This window comes from Balaenoptera physalus, assembly GCF_965194825.1.
Source record: "Balaenoptera physalus genome assembly, chromosome: 12".
NCBI lineage: Eukaryota > Metazoa > Chordata > Mammalia > Artiodactyla > Balaenopteridae > Balaenoptera > Balaenoptera physalus.
In genome coordinates, this window is record NC_138897.1 from 96,096,483 (window position 1) to 96,124,427 (window position 27,945).

At 48.7% G+C, this 27,945-nt stretch overlaps 1 protein-coding gene across 7 annotated transcripts in view; it reads left to right on the forward strand.

The window, feature by feature from the left end:
* The window catches only part of SFSWAP (splicing factor SWAP), an 89,262-nt gene extending 61,991 nt beyond the window's left edge, over positions 1-27,271 (forward strand). For 5 of the 7 annotated variants that reach the window (XM_082417330.1, XM_082417328.1, XM_082417325.1 and 2 more), the window contains 5 exons: positions 8,475-8,740; positions 15,170-15,295; positions 25,176-25,331; positions 26,503-26,575; positions 26,958-27,271. In XM_082417330.1, coding sequence (XP_082273456.1) covers positions 8,475-8,740; positions 15,170-15,295; positions 25,176-25,331; positions 26,503-26,575; positions 26,958-27,023 — 687 coding nt within the window. In that variant the 3' untranslated portion in view covers positions 27,024-27,271. Of the gene's footprint in view, positions 1-8,474; positions 8,741-13,663; positions 13,874-15,169; positions 15,296-25,175; positions 25,332-26,502; positions 26,576-26,957 lie in introns of all 7 variants that reach the window. The other 2 variants (XM_082417331.1, XM_082417326.1) reach the window with 2 other exon arrangements.
* Positions 27,272-27,945: the final 674 nt, after the last annotated feature.

Below are 27,945 nucleotides of genomic sequence, written 5' to 3' on the forward strand. Positions count from 1 at the left end.
AGCAGACACATGTAGGGCTGAACAGGGACACTGTTCAGAAGGCCTGGCTCAAAACCTGGCAGGGTTTTGCTGTCATCTTGCAGCTCATCTGCCTTAGAGGCGCTTTCTATTTTCACTTTGCTTTCTACAAAAGCAGTGTATCCAGTGATTTTGAAAGTTCAAATGCTAGAGAGAGGTATAAAATGAAGAGTAAAAGTCTTTTCCTTCTTTTGCTTTAATTCCTGTGGAAGTATCCATTTTTAATTTTTTATTGTGTAGAATATACATGCAATTTATCATTTTAACCCTTTTTAAGCATATAATTCAGTAGCATTAAGTACATTCATGTAGTTGTGCAACCGTCCCCACCATCCCTCTCGAGGACTTTTTCATCTTCCCAAACTGAAACTGTCCGCATTAAACGCCAGCTCCCCACTCCCCTCTCCAAGCCCCTGGCACCCATCATCCTATTTATCTAGGTATAGATTTTAAATATTACAATAATAGGACTGTGCCCTATCCATTATTCTGGTATCTCGATTTTTTTCCCTTCTGCTAGGGATCTTTCCATATCAATGTCAGAGTAGTGCCTGGTGTGTAATAGACACTTGGTAACCGTTTACAGGATGAGTGACTATCAGTCCTTTCATACATCAGTCCTGAAATCAAGCACCACCTGCATGTGCCATACTTGTGCTGGTGGAAATGCAAGCCGCTCCTGGGGTTTTACTGTTACAGCAGTGCTACTTTAAGCCTTGTGCACTCACTGAGGTGAGTATATCCACAGGATAAATCCCTGACCGTGGAATTGATTTTTAAATTTCAGATTTAAAATTTTTTTAATTTATTTTACTGCTAAATTAGCACCTAGAACGATTATAGCAGATTTGGGGGGTTTTGTTTTCATTTTGTCTGTCTCTGTGGTGTGTGAACGTAACTGTCTGCATGCCCGCCGTCACTGGCTGCCATCCACCTTAATTCTGGGAGTCTGATAGATGGGAAAGATGGTATCTGTTTGGTTTCACCTACATATTTTAATTATAGGTGATACTGAGTAACTTTTTACGGATTTTGTGGCCTTTTTATTCCCCTGCTGTGAACCCCTTCCATAGCCTTTACTTTTCTCCTGGCTGGCTGGCTTTTCTCTCCTGTTTTGTGTTAACTCTGTATCACCAAAGTTACCAACACTTTCCTTTTTGTCTTTTAATCCGCCCCACTGGGAGTTTATTTCATTCTGGGGAGCATATAGCTAGACACAACACAACCCACTAAATCACACGTCTTTTTGCACTAGTTCAAGGGCCCCTTTATTATACACTCAATCCCAGCTGTACATGCTCTGTTAGTGCGTGCTTGTCTGTTCGGTTCCATCGATCTCTTAGGAGAGGTGATTTTTACATGCTCAGGTATAACTTTTAATGATGCCTTGGAGTGTGTTTATTGATGTGGACAGACACTAGTATGCTACATTTTTAAGCAGTATATAAAATATTTAAAACACTATTCTTCAGTAGTACTTAGGAATCTGTGTATATACCATCCCATTTTTGGTGTGTGTTTGCTTGTGTGTGCTCTTAATTCAAAACAAAGAGAAATCAGAAGTCTTGAATTGAATCCCTGTTGAATCATGCCGTCATTTACGTGGTAACAACAGACTTCAGGACATTGTTTAGATAACAGTAATTTTTGCAAGTTAATGATCCTGCCAAGTTTACAGGTCCAACAAGAGTTTGAAAAGGAAAGGGGAACAAAAACCAGCCCACGTTTGTTGAGCCTACGTTGTAATCCAGGGCGCTTTGGGGTGTGAATCAGAAGCCTGTTTCTTACCCCGTGACCGGTCGCGTTCGTGTGGTTGGCGTCTGCCCGTGGACATTTCCACCAGGTCAGCCCTGCGGGGCACAGAGCAGTTCTGAGCAAGAGGGTGAGGGCCCCGGGCCCCCAGGACAGCAGAGGTGGCACAGGGCGGGGTCTGTAGAGTGCTTGGGGACTGGGCGGGGTCTTGGGGAACCACGGTCATTTGGAGAGGTGACGGGGGCGAGGGCACTCCGGGGCCAAAGACCCACAAGCTGCGGAGGCGGGTGAAGCCTGCGCAGGCAGCAGTGATTGGCCCCACCCCGCACTGCAGGGTCTGTGGAGGAAGGGGCAGATCCAGCACGGCGATGGGGACAGGTCTGGGAGAGGCTGAACCGCTGCAGTACGTTTCCACGGAAGAATATGGATACGGCGGCAACAGCACTCTGAGCGGGCACTGCTGATTAGAGGTCAGGAGAGGGTGCCAGCGGAGTGGAAAAGGCGGAGTCATCTGGAAAGAGGCCTCAGCAGTCAGATCTGGGCGATTGCCCTGCCTGGGAGGTCGAGTCGGGAGACTCGGGCTTGACGTGCACGGGTAGACATTTGCAAATGCAGTTTTAGAGGATGCGTTTCAAAGTCTGATTTCAAACGTATAAAAAATCTTGAGTTCGTTGTGTAATTATCCCATTTCGTGGTTAATGTAGTGTTACTTCAGAAATAAGATTTTATTTTAAAATGTATGTTAGTCTGCTTTAGAGCAATTTATTTTCCCACAGCAGGAAATAACAGTTGCTAGTTTGTGTGCTAATTTGTTGACAAATACTTCATTGTGATCAAAGACTGATCAGTATTGTTTCCCACTGTTACCAAAATAAGGGGCGCAAGTTTTTAAATACTCTTTTTTTTTTTAATTTACTTATTTATATTTTTGGCTGCGTTGGGTCTTCGTTGCTGCGCACGGGCTTTCTCTAGTTGTGGCAAGCGGGGGCTGCTCTTCATTGTGGTGCGTGGGCTTCTCATTGCGATGGCTTCTCTTGTTGCGGAACACGGACTCTAGGCGTGTGGGATTCAGTAGCTGTGGCTCGTGGGCTCAGTAGTTGTGGCTCAGGGGCTCTGGAGCGCAGGCTCAGTAGTTGTGGCGCACCGGCTTAGTTTCTCCGCGGCACGTGGGATCTTCCCGGACCAGGGCTCAAACCCGTGTCCCCTGCATTGGCAGGCGGATTCCTAACCACCGCGCCACCGGGGAAGCCCTTAAATACTCTTATAAATGACTGATCTGTCTAAAGTTCCTTCCTGATTTTGCCAGTCATGACTCAGACCAACCTGTGTGTTCTCCGCCCCCATGAGGATCTGTGCTTTGATCATTTTTGCTGGAGTATTAACATTCCATCCCCAAAAGGCCGCTTTGCTTGTCGGACACTGGTTGCCGCACGGCTCTGTTGCTGTGTCCCCCGCGGGCATCACAGGCAGCTAGCTCCTCACGGGTCGCCCTGTGCAGAGCCTCAGCCAGGCGCCTTCAGAAACCAGACAAGGGAGGTGTGGGGCTGCAGCGAGGGTGTTGACCCGGCAGTGACTTGGTCTTGGGGTTTCATATAACTTATGGTACAAATTAGCAGGGCCGTTGGCCCCTTCAGGATGTGCACCGTGCAGTACGGTGGCACCAGCCACACGTGGCAATTTCAGCTTCACTCCATTAAAGTTCAGGACTCATGTCCTTGATCACACTGGCCACGTCTCAAGCGCGCCGTAGCCGCACACGGCTGGTAGCTAACTGCAGTGGGGGGCAGTGCAGAAACAACGTTTCCGTCACTGCAGCCAGGTCTAGATTACAGAGCTAGCTGGGCATTTAAATCTCTTTTTTCCAGTAGTTTGAAAGCCTGGATTGCTGCATCAGTCAGGGCCCTGATTACACCTGCTAGAAAACCACCCGACTGCCCCCCAAATGACTTAAGCAAGTCCAGTGACTAGTCGGGTTCACCTTCTGAGCTGTGAGGGCGGCGCAGCCTGCTTGGGGCTCACGTATGTCTCGAGGGTTCGTCTGCAGGCTCGGCCTCCCGGGCGGGCTGAGCTCCGCAGCTCTGCTCCCTCCGGCCCCTGTCTCAGCGGCTCACTCCGCAGCCCCGCCCCGCTCAGCCGAGGTCCTGGCCTTGAACCTGCTGACCTGGGCCAGCCTCGGGTCGTGTGCTTCTCCCTCAGCGTAGCACGGTGGCCGGGGAGAGCAGAATGTCTCGTCTGTCTTCCGCTTCAGCTGGAGATCTTCATCCAGAATTCACGCGCTGAGAGCGCAGAGAGGGCCACTGGCCACACCGGCGGTGCTTTTGCAAGTAGGGGAGAGGGTGCCGGGCTGCAGAGGGAGCAGGTGGCCACCGCGCTTTTCTCAACAGCCCGAGTGATGTTTTCCTGAAATAGTTCTGCTCATGTCGCTAACATCCGCGAACCACTCCCTCTGTGTTGTTGAGTCCGTGCCCCCGGCACCAGCTGTGCACCCAGGAACGCCTTGGGTGTAGTTGGAGAGGCCAGGACACACGCCTGTCCGGACGTGTCCCAGGTGCTGGCCGCTCCCTGAGACTGGACGTGACGGAAGCCCTGCCTCTGAGCAGCCCTGTAGGCCCGGGCAGACCAGGCCCTTCGGCTTGTGTTTGGGTAGAGCTCCTGCATCCAGCCGTCCTGTCTGGCAGTGCGGGCGGCCTGGAAGTCTCTTCAGCCTCACCCTGCGTGAGGGGCGTGACCCGCGCCTGCTTCCCCCTGGTGCAGTCACAGTCACGAGAGCCGCCGCCCTGCGTGGTGGGACGCGTCATGGGGTTGCTTGGTTTCAGAAGTGGAGCCGTGTTGGGGAGAGCGTACATCTCAGGACCCCGAGACGTGCTGGCACAGACGGCCTGCCCCTGGGGTCACCATCGTTGGGGGGCTGCCCCGGGGCGTGTGGGCTTGGTTATCCTTTTTTTTTTCTTATTCTCAAGTCTTAACTGCCGGGTTTTTTAATATCCTCTTAATACTTTTAGGCTGAAAAAAACAGTGAGGTCGTCACAATGCATCTTCTTAATTCAGCCCAGCCAAGGCCCCCGCCCCTCAGTTGCTGATTTTCACTTTAATGGTGAAGGGTAATCAATCATTTTATTGGAATAAATAGACCCCATGACTTAATGACGAGTTATATTTTGAATATATTGATTCACTTATTCCCTTGCCTCAAAATGAAGTACTAAACTATAACCACAGTGGTGAAATAAGTGTTCCTAATGACGGGCGTTAGTTAGGATGAAGGCAAAAGAAGCAGTAATAAAGTTCAGAGGTACAAATTCTCAGGTTGGCAATACCGTATAAATAGGAATTCATCTCCTGAGCTGCCACTCACCCTCTCCTGTTGTCCTGGACTGGGCACGTGCAGTGCCTCGCCCACCTGGTTCGTATCCTTGGCAGGCGTCCGTCACGGGGGGGCGTGTTTCCCCATCGCTCCCCCGTTCAGTGCAGCGCTAGTCATCACTCGTGAGCGCCGTGGTTCTGTCCTCATGTGCAGGCAAGGGAGGACCCCGAGGGAGAAGGACAGCCATCCTGTGTTTCTCCTCACTCAACAAACCACTTACATAAAGGATGGGAACCACGTCTCAGTTCTCCTAAAGTAGACTCTCTGCTCCCCGGGGGAAATCTCCGCAGCAGCCCTGACCGCCCTGGGGCTCCTGGGGCCCCTGGGGCCGTGCCCACTAACTCCCCATTGCCGGAGGCCTCGTGCGTGCCGGCATGGACGTGCTCACTGGCGGCTCTTAGCCCAGTTCCGTCTCCTTGTTCGTGCCATGTATATTCCTAATTTAGAGTCCACAGTTACCGGGATTTTTTTAAATGCACTAGAAGTGGTTCTTCCAGCCGTGCGGCAGCGGGTTCTCTACTAGGCAGCGTGGCTGGCGGCACAGCAGCGTCTCCCTTCCGCCAGCCTGTAAAGTCAGAAAGCGCACCACGTTTTATTTATTTTCGTCTTAACATATCGTTTTGTATATATGTTTATGGAGTGCCAGAGCGGGAGTTAGGTATCCTTAGAAGTAAAAGTTCATTTCTACATGTTAGAATTGTTTAACAACAACCAATTATTTTAAAATGTAACCCGAAAAATATTATTGCACTAAAAGAATTTGAAGTGAGAAAGACCTTTTTGATAGGAAGAACTGTCTCACGGTGAAGTGGGTTCCCTGGAGGCAGTTTAGGCAGAACCGTAAAAGTGAACTGGGCAGCGCCGACATGGAGGAGGCGAGTGAAGCCCAGCCAGGAACGCCAGGCCGCCCGTGCGCCCCCAATTCTGCGGTGGCCCCGGCTGCAAAGGGTACCTCGGCGGGAACAAACTGCTTTGGGAACAGGGCGTACGGTTCTTGAGCGATTCTGGGCCCTGCTGCCTCTCAGCTCACAAGGAAGGGAAGGTGTGAGAGACGGTGTTGCGAGTGTAAAGGATAGGCAGGCAGAGCACTGCCCTCGGGTCGCAGCCCTGACCCCTAACCCAGGGTGGCATCCTCGTCCGGCCGCGGGAGCACCGCCGCTGGGCCTCTCAGAGCCAGGGCAAGAAGCGCAGCTTGAGAAGAGCCATTTGCACAAAGTGTCGTTTTCCCTCATCCAGTTGGCCTTGTCCCAGTGGACCTGCGGAGAAGAGAGGGGAGGCCGGTCCTGCTGGAGCCCAGCGCCCGCCAGCAGCCAGCACCCACGCGGCCCGCGAGACGGGGCCGGGCCGCAGCCCCTGCCTGGGATTGTTTTCCGTAAACCTTACGGCTGACTCCTCCGAGGCACAAAATGATACATTGCAGATTCCTTGGTGTATCTCTGCGTGTGGTATTTACTGGCTGTAGTTAAAATTCACGTAAAATGCATTGAGGAAATGACCTTTCTCAGGACAAGGGGAAGGGCTGCCGGTGGGTGGCCACAGATGCAAATATAAAATACTGGTGCTGGTTTGTTGGAGTTCTGGGTTTGTTGGGGTTTTTCTTTTTTTCTTTTTTTTTGTAAATTCATTTTTTCATCTTACAGTGTGATGTGGACAAATGTTAATGTCAATAAAAATAGGATTACCACATCATTTTTTAAAGTTGAGTACTAATTCACTGCTTGGACGGACCACAGTGAACCAGGAGTACCCTTTCGATGGTCATTCAGGCGGTTTAGAATTGTTGCTCATCACAGAGTGCGATGTGGTCCTAGGTGCGCGTCCCCAACACTGAGGTGGCTGTGTCTTTAGAACAAAGTCCTGGAAATGGGAGCGCTCCGGATGCCACCGCGCTGAGGGTGGGGGCTTCTTGATGTGTGTGCTGGTGCCCCACTGTGAGAGTTTAGCAGGCAGCGTGCTGCAGGTCTGCGCACTCCTCCGTGTGTCTGTCATGCTTGGGTAGAGAGGTTTTTAAGGGCGACGGATAACTTACTACGTGCGCTGCCGTGGTATGGTGCATTCGCATGTGTGGAGCACAGCTGACTTGCACTGATGGGGTTATCTTGTTGTGATTCCCATTAGTGGCTTTATTTTTTTCTTTCAGTTTTACTGAGATACAATTGTGTCAACGGAAAAAAAGTGCACAACGTGAGAGTTGTGAGTTAAGTTTTATTTGGGGCAACATGAGGATGATAGCCTCTCAGGAGCGCAGAGGTTGGGGGCCGGGGGTCAGCATACACGTGACTTTGGTGAAGGGGTGCGTGCAGTCGAGCACACATCTCGGCAGAAGGTGGCCGCTGGTCACGAGGCGCAGATGTCACCACTCGTGACGTCCGTGCTTTTCTAGGCATGAGGAGGTGCAAGAAGACCAGAGGCGCAGATGTCACCACTCGTGACGTCCGTGCTTTTCTAGGCATGAGGAGGTGCAAGAAGATCAGAGGCGCAGAGGTCACCACTCGTGACGTCCGTGCTTTTCTAGGCATGAGGAGGTGCAAGAAGTTAGGCCCATAAAATCTTCTCCTGAAAATGTCTATCTGAAGGCCTGCTCTGCCACTTTTTCCCAGAGCACAGAGGGCTTCCTTCCTGATCTCCACCCTGAACTCCTTTCAGTGTGTGTCAAAGGTCAGCGGCGGCAGTGGCCAGTGACTTCATCCTTGTAGAGCAGACGGCGAGTGACCGTTTTCTGGTTAGCAGTTGACACACGGCGTTGTGTGTTCAAGGTACACAGCATGACCTCACTTACATATAAAACAAAATAACTACCGCAGTACGTTAGTAGGAGTTAGGAGTTCACATCCATCACCTCATACAGGTACAAAGAAAGAAGGAAAGAAATGTATTTTCCTTGTGACAAAGAGATTTTTAAAAATCAAAGAGGAACCTCTTTTGGTTCAGGCAGAGCAGAGATTCATAAAAACGCAGTACCAGAGGAATCTCCTTTTCGGTGGAAAGTCACAATTATTTACAAAAGAGCAAGCGGGGCTCTTTTCCTAACACGGTGCCCTTCGTGCCACGTTCCTTTCGTCAAATCCAGCTGCCACCGCCCAGCAGGCTTGGGAGGGAACCCTGCACGGGAAGGCTCGGCCAGGAGAGGTGGGCATTCAGCTCTTGACTTCGAAGGAGCCGTCATTCTCCCTAAGATGCCAGGGCAGTATTTTTAGCGCCACAGAGGGAGGCATGGTCCGCTCTAAGAGGTGTTGGTTTGTTATTGGTGAGAGGGCCCCAAAGTCGGAAGCTTATAAACACACATTTTTAAATGTCGCATTTTCCCTGTTAACATCCAGACGTTTGCTTCTGTTCCCAGGAAGCCAGTACTGTGTCCTGCCCTCTACTGGCCGGAGGCAGACCTCTGCCCACTTTAGACATTAAGCCTCCGGAAGGGCGCTCAAGCAAAAACAAAGACCCGCCGAGAGAAGAAGAGAGAGAGAGGAAAAAGAAAAAGCACAAAAAACGGTCTCGAACAAGATCACGCTCTCCCAAGTACCATTCGTCATCCAAGTCCAGGTCTAGATCCCACTCGAAAGCAAAGCATTGCCTTCCCAGTGCCTATCGGACAGCACGGCGCTCAAGGTGGGTGTGTGTCTGGTGTGGGTGCAGACCCCCGCACCTGCTCACCAGCAGAGCTGGGCGGGGCCTCCCTAGCCCAGCCCCCCGTCAACACAGACCCACACGCCTGCGTGTGTTGATGAGATGCGCCCTGCCAACCCAAATAAGATCTTTTCAAAATATTTTTTTAACCTGACTTTCTAAGGTTCATCAGCTACTGCCAGGTTTTTTAAAAATAGTGGTGTTTACATTTTAACAGGTCTTAGAAGCAAGCCTAGCATATCGGCTGAAATGTGTGGAAGATTCACAGGTTGGGGGTCTTTTGCTTGGTGTGAACGAGTAGGCTTTCCCGGGCTAACTCCTTGTGAATGTGCAGATGGCGAAGCAGCAGGAATTTGTACCTTGGCTGTGTTCAGCTTCCCTGGCACAGCACCTACAAGTGCACATAAAGGAGGGAGCACAGTGGCACACGTCTGTTTTCTCGATTAATTTGCTTCTCCAAACCTCTCACCCACAGTCACTGTTCGACCAAAAACCACCTTTACAAGGAGCCAGCTTTTGAGGAAGCAGCTTAACATTTCAGGCAACAGAAGTAATAAACATGAAAACCTGTAAGGATCACAGAATTTGCTGCTTAGTAAAGCAGGTATTTTTCTTTTTTTTAAAGCACCTGCCTTGCAGGAGGTTCAGGAAAGCAAATTTTTAATTTTAAAACTTACCTCATGCCTTCTGATTTATTACTGAATGTTGACTGGACTTCTCTCAGTTTCTCTTTAGCACAGCACTTGTACTGATCTAGTTCTTCTTCTACACCTGGTGTTAGTTCTTTCCTTTCCATGGGAAAAATGCAGGTGCCCTATACTTTTTATTTTTTATGTTTAAAAAAAAAAGTGTACTTGTATACACATCTGCCTGTCTTGAATATATCCTAGAACAACATGCTTTCCCTATTTTTACCCAGACCAGACCTTAAAGGCTTGACAAGTATTTACACTTGTCTACAATGAAATTAGAATAAGTTTGATCTTTGGCTCTCTGCATTTCTTTTTAATAAATTTATTTATTTATTTATTTATTTTTGGCTGCATTGGTCTTTGTTGCTGCACGCGGGCTTTCTCTAGTTGTGGTGAGCGGGGGCTACTCTTCGTTGAGGTGTGCGGGCTTCTCATTCCTGTAGCTTCTCTTGCTGTGGAGCACGGGCTCTAGGCACACGGGCTTCAGCAGTTGTGGCGCGCAGGCTTCAGTAGTTGTGGCTCGCAGGCTCTAGAGCACAGGCTCAGTAGTTGTGGCGCAAGGGCTTAGTTGCTCCGCGGCATGTGGGATCTTCCCGGACCGGGTCTCAAACCCATGTCCCCTGCATTGGCAGGTGGATTCTTAACCACTGCGCCACCAGGGAAGTCCCGCCCTCTGCGTTTTTGCTAGTTCTTTAGAAGTTCCATCACTCCTCCCTCTCTCTCTCCTCTCCTTCTCTCTCTCTCTCTCTCTCTCCCTCTCTCTCTGTCTCTCTCTCTCTCTCTCACACACACACACACAGACACACACACAGAGCTTGTTGTTGTTTAATTAAATGAACAAGTTTGCTGACATATTTTCAATTTTTGAAAGTCCCCAGAAATTTGTATGTATATATCAAAACTTTTTAAAGTTTCTTATTTGAAAAAATTTCTTATAACATTATATAGTGGAAATAAATAAATAGGCCTGTACAAGCCCTCTGAGTAATAACATACCCAGTAAAATTCTTCCTAGTTATCCTTTATTCCAGGGCTCAAAGAGAAGAGAGTATAATTCATTCATAAACTTCCATCTGGGGGATTGGTAACTCTCAGGGTTCCTTAGATTGTTTCCTAGTGTAAGAAATGAGTTGGTTTTCATGGTGAGTGCTCAGCACATACAGTAGATGCTGGTGTCTAGTACTGAAGTGAGCCTGTCTGGTCAGATGTGATGGCCACAGACCTTTCCCACAGGTTGGTCTGTTCAGAACTGGAAGTGTTCGTGAAACACTGGAATTTTAACTTTCTAGGATTTATGTGATATTTATTGACTGTCTATATATAATAGAGTAAGTCATTTTGTATATTATTTTAATACATTTAAAATATTTTTTAATTTTAGAATAGATTTACATATTTTATATGCAAGTATATTTTATATTGTTTTCATATATTCGGTGCTGAGAACTGCAAGAAGCAAAATCCTAATCCTTAGTTTGTAATTTTCAGTTAAAAGAAAAAGTTAAGTTCAAAAAATTTTTAGTGTGAGTTCTGTGATGGCAAACCACCAATTATACCTTAATTTGACCTATAGTTAAAATATTTTATGTGTAAAAAGAGCTGAGTATTTTCATAACTCTCAAACTTTTTTTTTAATCTCAATAGTATCTGTGTGATACTTTTAATTTGAGTTAAATCAGCTGACTTAAGTTCACTAAATAAGTCAGATCTTTGATGTTTGATGTTGCAGTTTAGATAAAATATCAAGGCAGAGCACAACTTTATTATAACATTTTTTTAAAATAATATTATAAAACCAAACCTTCCGAGTATTTGTCCAGGAGCGTTTGCCTTGAAAGCTTCCATGTGGCGGTGCTGCTTCTTGAAATCAGAGCACCGCTGAGCTCAGGGCCCGGAGGCCGCTTGCAGGTCTCTGACCGGAGGTACGGAGGAGAGACCAGCTGTCTCGTGGTGGGTCTCCGGGCCCTGCGGACATAAGTCAGATAAGTCACCTTCACCAGGTAGAATCCTGCCTCAGCTCTTATTTCTGAGAAGAGTGACTTTTATTTGAAAATACTGCATTTTTTCTTAAGCTGGTTACAGACCTGCTTTCTTAATCCAGGCTCACACTAATAATTTCTAGGGATCCAACTGGATTTATAAAATAAACAGTTATAAAATGAGAGAGGTTGGTATTCTTGGTGATATGAATTGTTTGAAGTATAAAAAAAAGAAATTTAAATTTTAACCAAAATATTGAAGTTGCTAATGATACTGTCATAATTTTCTCTTTAACTATCTGTCTTTTCAGATAGACTAACCCATAACAGACATAATGTCTGCATAGGATATATGAGACTTGTTTCTTGGGCCTGACACAACTTAATCAATTGTTTTAAAAAGACTACCGCCAGCTCCAAGTAAAATGACTTTTGTTAATATTTCTTTCTACCTGTTGTAGGATATTACAGTTGAAATATATTTTCTCTTGTATATTAAATTACTGAAATCCTATATAAAATGTAGAAAGTTAAGATTAAAAAGCTTTTATGTCGTAAGTAATTTTTATGTTAATATGTTAATGCTCGTATGGTTGAAGTCCCATTTATCAAATATGTCTTAAATTATAGATGACTCTGGCTCTCCAAAGGTGAATTCGTCATAGAAAAATCTTTAGTTTTGGAAATCAGTCTTTTGCTTCTCAGAAAGCATAGTGATTACCGAAAGACAGTATTCGGTGTCTTTTAAATCAATATTGATTAAAGTATAAGACTTCTTTCTCTGTTGTTTTCTACTTTTATATCACATTAGGTTTTATACCTTAATGGGATGAAGATGTACTCATGCAATTCACTGCCTAAAATTAAAATCCACTTGTAACAGTGTAGGTATTTTAAAACAAAGCTCAATGAGACTGAAGCTTGAAATTCAGCTTATTTGTAAAGCTTTTGATGAGATTGCCTGCGGCATCGTGTCGTTGGTTAGTTGGTGGGGGGTTGGTCTCGCTCGTTCTGAGGTTGGGGGGATTCTGGGTGGTACTCTGCAGCCCCGCGGTGCGAGGTGCTCTGTGTGGAGGAGGGTCAGGGCCCCCCGTGTCGCTTCCAGAAGTCAGGCTCCCTCGGGGCTTTCACTCGGGGAGGGGTCTGGGATCTGGGGGTTAATGTGGCTTTTGCAAGTGCTATATTTAATGTTCAAAAAGAACTCAGGCGGGCAAAATTGGGGTCGTATTTTAGTTTGAAATTTGTAATTCCTTACGTTTTCCCCCTGATAACTGCGTAGCAAACCGGTGAGGGCGATTGGTTTAATCTCCTGATCCTGGCCCCTAGAGGAGGGTGGGGTGCTTGGCGTTCCCCCGAGGCGCCGGTTCACGTGCTGGTTTCCAGGAAGTGAATCGTAACCCCAGGCAGAGCCCGGCCGCCGTGTTGGTGACAGCGCTGGGGAGAGACGCTGCCCCCGCAGGAGGGGAGGAAGGGTTTGCGGGTGAAGTCGGGTCCACAGTTCAAGCTTGAGAAGAACTAAAACCTGGGAGCCTCTTGCTTGTTGAGCCTGGTTGGTACCAGATCCTTGCTGCCGGGTCCCCAGCGCTGCTTGTTCAGTTCCGTGAGGACCTGTGAGTAGTAAAGTAACAGGAATGGAGGAAGTGGGTTCCTGAAATGGTTAAACGCTGGTGGAAAGAAGCTACTTATAAATATCACTGTCATTCAGATGAGAAGTTTCCTTATGACTCTCTTTGAAAGCAAACCATTATGATCATTTAAGAAAAAAAATCTGAGTTGCATTATGCTTGAAAATTTTTTAATTCAGACTATTTCATTTTCTTTATGAGAAGGCCTCTGGTCACGTTATACAGATGATTTACTTACTAAAATGGAATTCCTGTTTCTTGCACTGTGTCATGGTAGCAATATTCAGACCCTACTTAACAGAATAAAAGCATTGGAGCTTCTTTAATTAAAATAAAACCTAAGTATCATCTGGTGTAGCTCATGGCCCTTCGTTCTGAGATGGGCTTTTTCCCAGGTAACTTGGACTCTACTGCTAACAGGCACTTCACTTCAAAGAAAGCTAGTACCAGTGGCCACTGCAAAGTGCTCTTGTATGTCAAAGTTAGGGATTTGCAGACACTAAAAACTAATTTATTTTCCTGATTATTGAGTTTATTGTAGAAGTCTGTGTTTAAGCGTTCCGTAGGTGCTATGGCTTTGATTGAGCAGAGCTTTTTTCGGGGCTCTAGCACCGCGCAGGCCAGCACATGTCCTTCTGAATGTGAAGTATGTGCCTCCGTACCACAGACCCACGGCCTCCCAGGGATGCTGAGCTCGGAGGCTTGTCAGGGCAGCTCGGCAGTGGCGGCAGCACAGCAAGGCAGTTACCGGGCAGCCTCGACCACGAACAGATTTGACTCCTGGAGCTCTTTTGAGGGAAAGCCTGGTAAAATGTCAAGGTGTCTGACTGACCTCACCTTTGTAATCTGTTACTTAAATCTTAGGAAAGCTCTGGAAACAAAAATCACAACCATTGTATAAGCTGAAAAGCAGTTGTGTCAGAGGAGCCCCAGAGCCGAGGCACGCGTTTCTCTCGGAGCAGGTCATTCCGTGGCTGCGGTGTTTTTCCGGAGTGACTCAGGGTTTCCCCTGTGACACAGAGGGTGAAATGTGATTACAGGCTGATCTTTGCGACAACGGTGTGCGCTGTTGGGGGTTTTACTGTGACTAAAATGATTCCTTGTAGAACTTCTTTAGATGACAAAATCAAAACATCTCTTCTGTGTATCGTTTTTGAGTGGGTTGTCATAGAAACAGAACAGAAAGAAATTCTCCCCCCCCCCCCGCCCAGATTTCTGCTTATTTCAGGTCTCCCCAAAACAGTAATTTCACTGAATAGACAAAAAACTAAAATAAGAGTCCTAAACCCATTGTTAAAGGGCCCTCCGTTAGGACCTTGACCCCGTGGGTGAGGGTCTCGAGTTGGAGTTCTGCGTGCTGGTGTCTGTGGGCCATGGTTGCCCTGTGTGGATCACGGCACTGCATGAATAGACTAGTCCTTTTCCAGGCACAGGAAAGGGAGGAAAAAATATTAGACATCTCGTAAACAAACGATTTAGCCAAAATTTTCCTGGGAACGGCATGGTCTGAATCGGATTGAAGGTTCAGGCGTCCTGCCAGCGGGCCTGCAGCCTGTTCTGCACGCTGAGAGGCCATAAGACGAGTGCAAACAAGAGAGATTTCCAGGGGGTCCTCGAACTTCATCACGTTTCCGTTTCTTCCTCTTGCCAGTGTTCAGAACAAGAGGAAACAACTCACTTGAATCTTGTTGCCTTTCCTTACCTAATTTTGACAGAAATACCAGTGAGCTGAACGTTCTTTAGGGAGACCAAATGGGCAAAGGCAAGAGGAAGGAAGAGCAGCAGTAGGCCCGCGTCCGCCAGGAGCTGCAGGGAGACCCCGGTGCGCGGGAGCTGGCTACCGCTGAGCGTCCGGACCAGCAGCTCATGGCTCCGGCCTCAGCATGAGTTGTGCCCCGCTTAGAAGCTTAGCATTGGTGTGATGAGCGTTCTGCCTGTGAGCCTGGATCCAGTTCCGGGTCAGCAGAGTAGGGAGGCGGGGGGCGGGCCTTGAAAGGACAGGCAGGGACCCGCCATGCCCCACGGGCTCAGGCCAGGGCTGGCCTCCGTCTCAGCAGTGGAGGTGCTCCCCTGCCCACCCCACACAGGACTGAAATGCCTGCTTTCCTCTGCCAGGTCCCGGTCCCGGTCCCCTCGGAGACGAGCGCACTCCCCCGAGAGACGGCGGGAGGACAGGAGTGTCCCCACCGCCTACCGAATGAGTAACAGCCCTGGAGTCAGCAGGAAGCGGACCCGGTCCAGGTAGGCGGCGGAGCTTTCGCAGACACGGGACCTGCGCTGGAAGGTGGGGCTCCCACGTCTCCGGCACAGAGCTGTCCGGAACCGGGGAGCAGCCGCTTTGGCCGATCCCGAGTCATCCTGGCAGCGTTTGCACTGCTCTGGAACTCAGAAGCAGAGGGCGCTTGCCTGTGCTGGAGCCCGCCTGTCTTTGCAGCTGGTTGGCCCTGCTGGGAGCTCTTGGGGTCACATTTCCCCCAAGTCTAGCTGCCCCTAGACCCCCACACACAGCTCCTTACCCTGTACGTGTCGAGAAGGGAAAGGAGTGGAGGGACGAGTGACAAGGAGAATCCGAAGTTCAGGTCTCAGGTGGATCCCTCCTGCTGCCCAGGTGGCCACGCCTCGGCTGCAGCTCCCAGGAGAAGGCCACAGGGTCCTCGTGGGGTCTGAGAGCAGGGAGAGGGCCCATCCTCTGGCCCCTTGACCGCTAGGAGAGACCTGTCTAGTTGAGGAGAGTGAGAGAGGCTGGTTCCCATGTCGCCGTCACCCCCAGTCTGGGCCTTGGACGCTCAGCAAGCCAGGGCCCCTGCCCCCGCTCCCAGGAAGAGAGCTCTGGGGCTGACCTCTGCCACCAGAGGCCCTGGCACCACCACTGACTTGAGACACAGGACCCAAGCCAGGAGCATGGCCGGTGGACCAGTGGGCGTTTCCCTCTCAGCTGAGGGGTGCCATCTGGGGATCGTCCCGTCCAGCGTGGGTGATGCCACCTGAATGCTTTATGTCACTTGGCTTCTGTATTTCCATTCTCTCTGAAAACGAGGGCTTCCCGTTTTTTGTGTCCCTGCACTGGAGTTAAGGCGGGCCCCGGCTCTGCTAGGTAGACAAGGAACATTGCCGTCCCGGTAACCGAGACACCCAGAAAAGGGCAAGACGCCATTGTTGCCCATCGTAGTCTCAGACTTCATGACGCCATGCTGCTGAGTGTCAGGACACCCGGGGTTCCAGAACCTTCCAGAGTCTTCCAGAGGACACATCTGCATTTCAGGTGTCCACCATTCTTGGACAAATGAACCCAGCCATCACCCAAACCTGCCTCAGAGACGCCCCTCCATCAGCAAACACCCTCAACAGGAGCAGTTCTTTTTTTTTTTTTTTTTTTTTAACATCTTTATTGGAGTATAGTTGCTTTACAATGTTGTGTTAGTTTCTGCTGTATAGCAAAGTGAATCAGCTACATGTATACATGCAGGAGCAGTTCTGAAAGGCATTTCTAACTGAAAAATGTTCCTGCAGTCTGGCTAGTTATGCAATAGTTCCATTAAATGATAAAATGTCATCTCTTTTTCTTAAAACAGAAAAATCAGGAAAGGAGCTGTAAAACTGATATATTTCAGTGAAGGCTTCATGTACAGACTCACTCCGTCTGTTTATAAATTTCATTTTTTGCCTTGGAACTCCCACACTAAGCATACGTGACTGTTGCAGGGTAAAATGATGAAAATTGAAGTCCATTTTAAATTTTATTCCTTATGCAAGTAATTGACATTTGAAATTTATCATCACCCTTGGTATATGTAAAGGGCATGGTCTAAAATTAATTCCTTGTAGCCGAAGGTCTCTCCTAACAGAAGAGTTCTTGCTTTGCCCTCAAATCAACCTTTGCATTAAAAGAGCTATCACTAGAGAAGACGGTGATTATATTAGGATTCATCAGAGCTTGTGTTATCATCAGAACTTTAATAAGTCAGACAAAAGAAGTTAAGATTCAGCTTACTTGCAGGGCCTGGCTACCCTGCCCTGATAGACGGGATCAAGCCTGTGACCTGACTCAGGGGTCGCGGACAGTGGTGGACTCAGGAGGAGCCCAGTAGAGGTGAACACGTGCACGATTACTGGTCGACTTCCTGGGCTTGATTACAAACCCCGAGTTTCTGTAGGCCAAGAATGTGTTCTGTTAGCAGGCGAGTTGTGTGAACCCAGCAGTCAGGCTGTCCCCTCAGTCCTTCTACTCGGAGTAGCTTCAGGGTCTCTGCTTCAGTGTGGCAGCAGGCGACTAACTCGTCCGCCAAGTCAGGGTCTCTTTAATCCCGTCAGGTCACCCCGACTGAGGGGAAAGTGCCTCCTGCCAGATTTGAAGGATTATTTCTACAAGCTGATCACTGAGTGCTGCTTTCACTGACTTTTTTTTTTTCTATTTTCTTTTTCTTTTTTTTTTTTAACTTAACATTTTTTTAATTAATTAATTTATTTATTATTTTTGACTGCGTTGGGTCTTCGTTGCTGCACGTGGGCTTTCTCTAGTTGCGGCGAGCGGGGGCTGCTCTTCGTTGCAGTGCATGGGCTTCTCACTGCGGTGGCTTCTCTTGTTGCAGAGCACGGGCTCTAGAGTGCAGGCTCAGTAGCTGTGGCTCGCAGGCTCTAGAGCGCAGGCTCAGTAGCTGTGGTGCACGGGCTTAGTTGTTCCACGGCATGTGGGATCTTCCTGGACCAGGGCTCAAACCCACGTCCTCTGCATTGGCAGGCAGATTCTTAACCACTGCACCACCAGGGAGGTCCCTGACTTCTATTTCTGAAAAAATTTTAACTTACTAGAAAGTTTTTAACTTACTACTTAAAAACACCCATCTGCATGTAACTTGTAGCTTGATTCAGTGTTAACGTTTTGCCACATTTGCTTTCCTTTCTCTCTCCTCCTCTTCCTCCCTCCCTCACACCCTCCTGTGAGTGTATATTTCATGACTTTGACAAGCCCAGGTCACCTGTATCATTGAAGGTCCCACACTCTGGATTTGTCTTACTGTGTCCTTTTGGCTGTGTTCATGTTAAGTATTTTTGGCAAGTTGTGTAACTTCCCATTGCATCACACCAGGAGGCACACAAGTGTCCCTTTGTCCCATTGCCAGTGACACTGAGTTTGATCACTTGGTTGTGTCTGCTGTGTAATTGTACCTTTTCCTCTTTGAACTAACAAGTCATCTGTGGGGTGGCACTGGAACAGTGTGAGTGTCCTGTGGCCAGCAGCTTTCTCCTCATTTCTTCTCTAAACACCCCCCTTTGTTTTAGTATCACTGTGGACTTTGGGTTTGGGGATTTGTTTTTTATTTGTTGTGCAACAATCCGTTGCCATTATATTCTATTTGATGGTAACATTGTCTCACATTTGGCCCCATTATTCTTTGAGTACTTTGTCACTTTTGGCCCAAGATATTCCAGGCTTAGCTGGTGCTTTCCCTGCCCCAGACCTGGGGTCAGCTGTTTCTCCTAGGAATCCTGGTTCCTTCTAGTGTTTGGAGATCCAGATCTGGGCAGAGTGAATATTTTTAAAAGTAAAATTCATGAAAATGTTTAGCCAAATCATATTACAGTACACTCCAACAGGAAGTTCCAGTTACTTTATGACAGTAAATAGTATGTGATTGGTTAGGGTGGGGGGCAGGGTTTAGCATTGAATTCCTACAGCTCAGCACTCACTGAGCACATCAGCAAACGCTTGTTGAGTGAGTGAATGGGAATATGCTACTGTTCTGTGGTTCTTGTATCATACATGAAGCGTTATTAACTCAGTGTAGATTATGACAATTGAAAGATGCATATCATAATTCTCTAGAGCAACCACTAAAAAAAAAAAAGGTTAAAAATCCAATAGAGACTGTTAAAGAGAACCATAAAAATGCTTTATTAATGTAAAAGACAGCAGAAAAGTGGGGAAGAGGAGGAAAAAGAACAAATGGACAGCTAGAAAACAAGAAGATTGTTAACACCATCCATACAAATAATTACATTAAATGTAAGCAGACTAAAAACTCTAGTTAAAAGGCAGAGATTTTAGACTGCATTAAAAAGCAAAACTTAATACTAAGCTGCTTATAAGAGACACTTTAAATATACAGATAGGTTAAGATCTAAAAGATAGAAAAAAGATACACTGTACAATGCTAATAAGAAGAAAGGTTGTGTGGCTGTATTAACAGGAGACCATGCAGACTTGAAAAAGTGGTGCTAGAGATAAAGAAGGCAGTTTCATAATGATGAAGGGGCCAGCTCTTCATGAGGGCATAATGTTTTATATGCGTGCATTGAATAAAAGAGCTTTAAAATACTTGAAACAAAACTGACAGAACTAAAGGGAAAGGCAGGCAGTAGAACACTACAGATGCAGCAAATATGAACAGCACTGTTAACCAGCTAAACGCTACCACCTGCAGTGAAGCATGCACACTCTCGTGACATGCGCGTGGGTCAGTCACCAGGCTAAATCGTTCCCTGTAACACTGAATTAGTCCCAGCACATTCCAAAAGACTCAGATGACACAGAGTATGTTTTCCTACCACATAAAAATCTGTAGAAGGGTATCTGGAAAGTCCCCAAATACTTGGAAGTTAACACATTTTAAATTACCCATAGGTCAAAGAAGAAATCACAAGAGAAAGCAGAAAATATGTTGAAATGAATGATAATGAAAATGTAACATACTCCTTCTGCAGCTGTACTCAGAAGGAAGTTAGTAACTTTAAGTGTTTATATTAGAAAAAAAAAGAAAGGTCTAAAAACTAATCTTCTGTCTTAAGCTAGAAAAAGAAGAACAAATTAAACTCAAAGTAAATAGAGGCAAGGAAATAATAAAAGTAAGATCAGAAATCAACAAAATAGAAAACAGACTCACAGAGGAAAACAGTAAAACCAAATGATGGTTCTTTGAAAATGATTTTTAAAAATGATAAATCTTTATTTAGATTGATCAAGAATGAAGGACCCTATAGACATTAAAAGGATAATAAGGAAATAAATCTCATTCTGGTTAATTTAACAGCATAGGTGAAATGGACAAATTCCTTGAAAGAAACAAACTACCCGGGCTTCCCTGGTGGCGCAGTGGTTAAGAATCCGCCTGCCAATGCAGGGGACACGGGTTCGAGCCCTGGTCTGGGGAGATCCCACATGCCGCAGAGCAACTAAGCCCGTGAGCCACAGATACTGTGCCTGTGCATCTGGAGCCTGTGCTCTGCAACGGGAGAGGCCGCGACAGTGAGAGGCCCGCGCACCGCGATGAAGAGTGGCCCCCGCTTGCCGCAACTGGAGAAAGCCCTCGCACAGAAACGAAGACCCAACACAGCCATAAATAAATAAATAAATAAATTTATTAAAAAAAAAAAAAAAGAAACAAACTACCCAAATGGACAGCAGAAGAAATGGAAAATCTAAGTAGCTCCACATCTGCTAAAGAAACTGAATTTATAATTTAAAACCTTTCCACAAAACTCCAGGCCCAGATGACTTTTATCAATAGAGTCTAACAAACATTCAAGAAAAAAGGGATAACCAATTTTAAAGACACTTCAAAGGAAATAGAAGAGAGAACACTTCCCAGTTCATTTCATGAGACCGTCCTAAAGCAGATGAACAGTGTGTGCACATCTGTGTGGTGTGGAGTGTGGTGTGTTTTGTTGGGGGGGGGTGTGGATGTGTGTGCACACGCATGTGTTTATTCATAAACTAATACTCTCAGGAAAATAAGTGCAAAAATCCTTAACAAAGTATTAGCTAATTTGAGTCTAGCAATTAACTAAAAGGATAATACATCAGGACCAAATGGGTTTTGTCTCAGAAATGCAAGGTTCTTTAACATTCAAAAACCAGTCATTGTAATTCACAGTATTAACAGAAAAAGTGAAGAAAATCATATGACATCTCAATAGATGCAGAAAAAATATTTGACACAATTCATCACCCATTCATTAAAAAGAAAAAAGGGGGGGAAAAAAAAACTTGGCAAAGCAGGAATAGAAGGAAACTTTCTCCATCTGGTAAAGGGCATGTTTTTTTTTTTTTCCTGGCCACACCCTGTGGCTTGTGGGATCTTAGTTCCCCAACCAGGGATTGAACCCGGGCCCTCAGCAGTGGAAGTGTGGAGTCCTAATCACTGGACCGCCAGGGAATTCCCAAAGGACATCTTTGCAAAACCTACAGCTAGCATCACACTTACTGGTACCTTCCCCCTGAGATCGGAGACAAGGCCAAGGTGTCTGCTCTGTAATAGAATTCATAGCCTCGACAGTGCGGCAAGAAAAAAGAAATAGAAGGCCTAAAGATTGCAAAGGAGAGCATAAAACTGTGTCTTCTTACATAATCATGTAAAATCTTAAGGAACCTCTAAGTTTATTTCTGTATACTGGCCTAGAAGAACCGAAAAATGAAGTTAAAAACAATACTAATTGGAACAGTATCAAAAAAGCAAAGTACTTATGGATAAATGTAAGGAAATATGTATAAGATCTCTCTACACTGAAAATCACAAAACATTTCAGAGAAAATGTTTAGGAAACCTAAATAAATGGAGGGAAAGTCCATATTCATGGATTGGAAGGCTCCGTATTGTTCAGATGGCTCTTCTCCACAAAATGATCTGCAGATCCAATACAATCCCAATCAAAACTCCCCTAGGCTTCTTGTAGATACTGGCGCGCTGACTAGCGGTTAAAGCAACCTTGAAAACTAAGTTGGAGGACTCTTGCTACCAATTCAAGACTTTACTAGAGAGCTACAGTAATCAGTGTGCGCTGTACACCTGAAAAAGGTGAAGAGCCAAAACAGTGCAGTGAGGAAAAGTCCTTTCAGCACAACTTGATTGAACAACTGGACATCAGAATGGAAGAAAAGTGACCTGTACCCCAGATACCAAGCTTAACTCAAGATGGATCACAGACCTAAACATGAAAACTAGAACCATTCTGTTTTTGAAGAAACAAGGAGAATACATTTATGAGGTGGCAGAGATTCCTGAGGATGTAGAAAATCCCACCGTAAGAGAAAAAAATTATAAATTTGACTTCATTGAAATTAAAAACTTCATTCAAAAGGGACAGTTAAGAAAGTGCATCGGCAGGCCCCAGACGGGGAGAAATATTTGCAATGTGTATCTTTGACAAAGGCCTATGTCAATTCCAAAAAGGCAGCCCAATTAGAAAAGGGGCAGAGGGCTTGAGAGACATTTCATAGAAGAATGTATTTGCGGTCCATTTCTCCATCGGTCTGGAAGGTTGTCGTCATCGAGCTGTCGAGGAGAAGAGCTTCGAGTCCCTTAGCGAGACCTCAGCTGTGCAGCCTCCTGGCCAGGCGTCTGCAGTTTCCTGCTGCTGGGGCATTCGGTGTGTCCCCGGGTGTTGCAAGCTGTCTGTAAGCTTGCTGTGGCTGAACCAAGAAGGAGGATGTCTACAGAAGTGATGATTCCGTAGAAGATTTTGAGGAGATGAGGAAGGCTGGTATCTCTTAGAGTGCAAAGTGATTTTGGAATGTAAAGAATCTCTTTGGGTTGAGTTCCACGGTAGTTTGTCACATACTTGTGTTTCGAAACTATGAACTGTGCATATCTGGGCTAAGGAATAGTTTCTCTTGATAAATAAACCACAGATACCTTGGTGGAAAAAAAGAATATATTTAAATAGCCAGTGAAGGTAGCATATGAAAAGGTGCCCAGCTTCCTCAGTCATCTGTCGGGAAAATGCAGATTAAAACCACAGTGAGGTGTTCTTTACACTGACAAGAACGGCCGAAAATAAGCAAGACGGGCATGACTAAGTGTTGAAACACTTGGGAAACAGTTTGGTGGTTTCCTACAGAGTTAAACGTATACTGCTGCATGGCCTGACCGTGCCAGTCCCAGGTGTTTACTCGCCATAAACATTTGACCACAGACGCAACTTGGTTTGTAATTGCTAAAAACCGGAAACAACCCAAGTGTCTGTTAACAGGAGAAAGCCTCAACCAGTGATGGCAGATTCATACAGTGTAATGCTACCCAGCAGCGAAAAGAAACCCACCTCACGAAGAATCTCAGAAACATCCTGCTGAGCGAAAGAAGCCAGTCACAGAAGACTAATACTGTGTGATGCGATTTATCTGAAGTTTTCATTCATGTGATAGAAATCAGAGCAGTGCGTATCTGTGATGGTGGGGCAGGGGACGCAGATGCCTGACAGCATCAGTGGAAGAACCTTCTGGATGGTAGAATTTCCTGGTCGTGACAGGGGTCTGGGTTTCACCATGTCTGCCAGAACTCATCAAATAGCACTTCAGACCTTTGCATTTCGCTGGATATAAAGCACACCTCAATTTAAAAAACAAAAAGATTAGTTAATTCCTTAAGGAAACGCTTAGAAAGTCTTGTCATGAGATCAAGTTGTAGTGAAATTGAACGTGATTTACAGTTCAGGATTGCTCACCTACCTTTAATTAATTCATGTAGGCAGCCGTAGGAACTTAGCCGGATTTGGGGCTGAAATCATTTGGGACGTATGTCATGTCCCAAATAAATATTTTATTTATTTTTTTATTTGCTGCTTCCTTTGAAATCCTAGCCATGTGTTTACAGACAAAAAGTCACAAAACGTCTGCAGCGTAGGAAGTAGGCCTGTGGTGTGCACTTCGCACTTCTGTGTACCCAGCACCTCTTCTTTATGGACCACTTCTCTTGCTCCTGGCCTGCACGTAGGCCAGCGCACCAGGGACACTTCCCACAGCTGAACTGAAGTTGCCCGGCTGCCACCACCCAGGGCCAGCTCCGTGTTGTTGAGGCAGAGCCAGAAAGCCGCGCCCTGCCCGGCGGGAGGGTCAGCTTGCTTCGCTGGCCAGCAGCCGCCTGCACCAGGGGTCCACGGGACCGCCCCAGGGAAGTGCCCCGACGAGTGACAGGCGGGCTGACAGGTGCACTGGTCTTGGGGTGGGTGGGCGTGTAGACAGGCCCTGGGGTGTCTCCAGGCTGGGAAGGGCCCGTGAGCCACCTGAGTCCCGAGGAGCCAGGAGGGGTGTGAGCTGTGCAGGCGGTGACCCAGGACGTGCGTATCGAGAGCAGTGGCGACACGCAGGGGAAGTGACAGCGCCAGGAGCCCGTCGTCCACCCCCCGGCCGCGCTCTGAGGACGAGGGCGCGGGCATCGGGCGGTGTCTCCCGAGGTCCAGTTCCTGTCGGGTCGCCCAGCTGCCCACGGCCAGGGATCCACCCTCTCGTGCTTTGCAGCAACACGCAGCCCGGGAGGAAGGGGGGAGCGGCAGAAACTGAGACGGGGGCTGATGAAACCAGCGGTGACCTGTGCCTGCAGAGACTCCAGGAGACGGTCCCAGCAGGAGGGCGGCCTGCAGCTGTGGCGCCCGCGGGTTCTGAAGGGCGGGCAACGGTGGTCTCAGGAGAAGCGGGGAGGGGCCTGCACCTCAGCGCTTCCGCCACCTGCACATTCCCTCTTGCTGGCTGTGCTTCAGGGCCGTGGGGAGGCGGGTCACAGGGCAGGGCGTGGAGTGGAGTGAGACCTGCCTCTGGGCGGGAGGCGGTGGGCCCAGGCAAAGTGCAGTGCGGGCTGCGGGTCTGGAGGGGGAGGAGGAGCTGGGGGGCGTTTCTGACGTGGAATCACGGGCCTTGGCGACTCGGAGGACGTGGGCCGTGGGCAGCGAGGCACGGCCGTGAGGGCCGGCGGGAGAGCAGGTGGCCCCGGGGGCCCGTCAGCCTCGGGCCGGAAGGACATGCGAGCGTCTGTGCTCGCAGCACTCGGTGTTAATGATTTTCCACTTCTGGTTGGAAGTTCCCATTAAGTCAGCGTAAAGGAACAAGCAGTACAAACAGCGCTTGGTTACTTATCTTGGGTTATTTTAAATGCAGATAAAGTGCTGATCGTGTTTTAAACCCACAGACACCTGACTTCAGGACTTCTGCCGAGAAGGTGGTCTACGTTTTACTTCTGCACGACTTTTATTTTGTTATATCCATCCGTTTCAAGTTAATTAAATGTGTATAGCTTTAAAAAGGAGTCAATGTGTATAGAAGGGTGGGTGAAATTGCCGCATTGTCCCATGGAGAGCGCCCAGAACTCCTTCAGAGCCAGCGCTGTGCCTTTGTCTAAAACCGCTTTCCTTCCAGAAGCCCCCATGAGAAGAAGAAGAAGAGGCGCTCACGGTCGCGGACCAAGTCCAAGGCCGGCTCCCAGCCAGCCTCCCCGAGCAAGCAGGCCGCGCGCCGGCACTCGGCCAGCATCTCTCCTGTGGAGAGTCGGGGCTCCAGCCAGGAGCGCTCCAGGTAACCCCACCCTGACCTCTGGGCCACGGGGGTCTCCGAGAGGGGCGGGCTGGCAGACCCCCGGCCCCGGGCCCTGCGCCCCACGTCCTCCTGCATGTGTCACTCGGGCTCCGGATGAGGAGAGGGCGGACACCGAGGTGGGTCAGCACCGAGGCCGCCTGGGCAGCGCGGGTCCAGAAGCCGCCTCCGGTGCCCCGGGCCGCCCGCCCCGCGCTCGGGCAGAGGGAACCCTGTGAGCGGGTGCGGGGCGGCCGCGTAGTGTGCCAGCAGCGGTCCCCAAACCAGTGTCTCTCCAGGCTCCCCGCCGATGGTGCCTTGTCCTCACGTGGGCCGTATGGGGTGGGAGCTGGGGAGCCCGCTGTGACCAAAGTAGGGGTCAGGCACTGGACTCCGCAGCAACAGGGTCCCAGGACCCCCATCCACCCATCGCTCCCTCTTAGCCCGAACAGGCAGGGGTGAACCCGTCACTTCCTGACCGCACAGGCCGTGGGGATGTCGGCGTCCACACTGATGGTCCCGCCGTCTCCCCGTGCCAGCGCAGGTGACCCCCGTTGCCTGGCTGCCCGTGGTTGTCGGGGGACATTTGCCAGACAGTCCCATTTCGAAAAGCCGCCCGCCCACACCCACCCACCCAGAGCCTGGGCAGGGGTCGGGGGCAGGGGATCAGGTCCTCCATCCCGCCTGTAGACCCCCTGCTTCCGCAAGTGTGCGTTACAGTGCCCGATGCTGGTGGGTGAGCAGCAGAGGCCGCAGCTCACGTGAGGTGGGTCAGAATCTAAGGTGCGGCTTCTTTAAAGGTAAAATGTGACTCAGTGCAGGCCCCGACCACCACTTGTGTGTCGTGTCCAGGCCCCCGAAAGTCCTCACGATGCGCCAGAGGCGCCCACTCGGGTTGTGGTCAGACTCAGGGAGTGTGGCGCTAGCTTTCTATGCTTCTGTCCTTTTCTTCATCTCTTTTTTTTTTTTTTGATGTGTCTTATATAATGTTTATATGAACATATCTTTGAGTAATGTTGCATTTTATGAAATATTTCAAATGTGTTACATAAAATATAAAAGTGAAATACATATATTTATAATGTTGATTTCTTTTTTAAGGATACCGGAAACAGGTAAAACGGCTTTTTAAAGTATATTTTAAGCCTCTGACCTCTCTCTTTACTTGCGTTAGGGGAGTTTCTCAGGAAAAAGACGGTCAGATCTCCTCAGCAATTGTTTCTTCCGTGCAGAGCAAAATCACTCAGGTAAGGTGGGAGTGGGTCTCTCTTTCCTCCCATCTTCTTCTAAAGGGCCTAGTTTCCACTCCCTGTGTCCCCTCATCTTGTGGGTCCTGACGGGGGGTCCCGGCTGGTCCCCTGGAGGCCGTGGTGTCGGCGTTGCCCGGGGCCGCTGGTCCCTGGGCCCCCCTTTCCGGGCAGCCCCGTCTCCTCCTTCCCGGCCAGGCCTGAGCGTCTCCTCCTGGGCCCTGAGCCTGCCTGGGTGTGTCCCCAGCCACCCAGCACGTTGCCCCCAGTTTCCTCGGTCTTCACCCGCTAACACGTTCGCGAGCTACTTCCCTGTGTGGAGCGTCCGCTTCCCGAGTCTTAACGGGAGCCCCAGGGATGCCCTCTGTCTCTCCTCGCACAGGACCTCATGGCCAAAGTAAGAGCGATGCTCGCAGCTTCCAAAAACATGCAGACCAGTGCCTCCTGAGACTCGGCCGTGGGCGGCTGGGCCTGGGGCCCCAGGAGCTGGCAGAGCAGAGAGCCCCGTCCTGCAAAGACCATCCCGCTGGGGCTCCTGGACGGTTGGCGGGTTTTGTAAATTAATTTTTGATGACATTTTAGGTTTAAGATTTTTGACCAGCAGTCTCTTACCTGTATATTTGTAAATAATATCCTGTTTCTGTGAAAATGTATTATCAAATAAAATGGGAGGAAAACACCTTTTCTAGCTAGTAACCGTGGGCAGTTTCTTCCTTGTTTGGCTTGTGAGTTCTTTACTGTTTGCCGTCTGTCACTGGCCTCTAACACTTGCTACGTGGGTGTCGTGCGGCATGGGGACGGCTGTAGGAGTCGCCTGTCCTGCTCCCCGGGCCCTGCACCGGGGCACAAGGCCACAGCCGTTTCAGCCCCCGCAAAGCAGGAGAGGCAGGTGGCCTGGAGGTCCCGCCCCACCCCGCCCCCTGGGCAGGGCGTCGCCGTTTGGGTGGGTTTCTTTCTATGTTTAGCACCAAGATGTCCTCCACGTTCACCCGGGTGGATGGTGCTGAATGAGGCCGTCCCTTCACTGGGCCCTGCTCGGCTGGCCCCCGGTGAGCCCACCGCAGGCTTCAGCCACGGCCACGGAGGGGCGCTTGGTCGCGTCACGCGGGGTCCCGGGCCTTTCTCTGCAGAGTGCTCACGGCCCCGGGTGGTCTGTGCCTCCCCTCGAGCACCAGCAGTGGGGGCCTCCGGCGCCGCAGCACGAGGGTCCCGCGCAGCCCTCTCACACGCGCCTGCGCCCGAGACGGAGTCCGCCCTCGTTCTGCCCATCGTCCAAAACCCAGAAATGGAACCTTGACGTTTTCCTGCTTAGAAAGTAGACCCCTTCCCAGGAGTCCTGCTCGAGATCGTCGGGAAAGCAGGACACACCC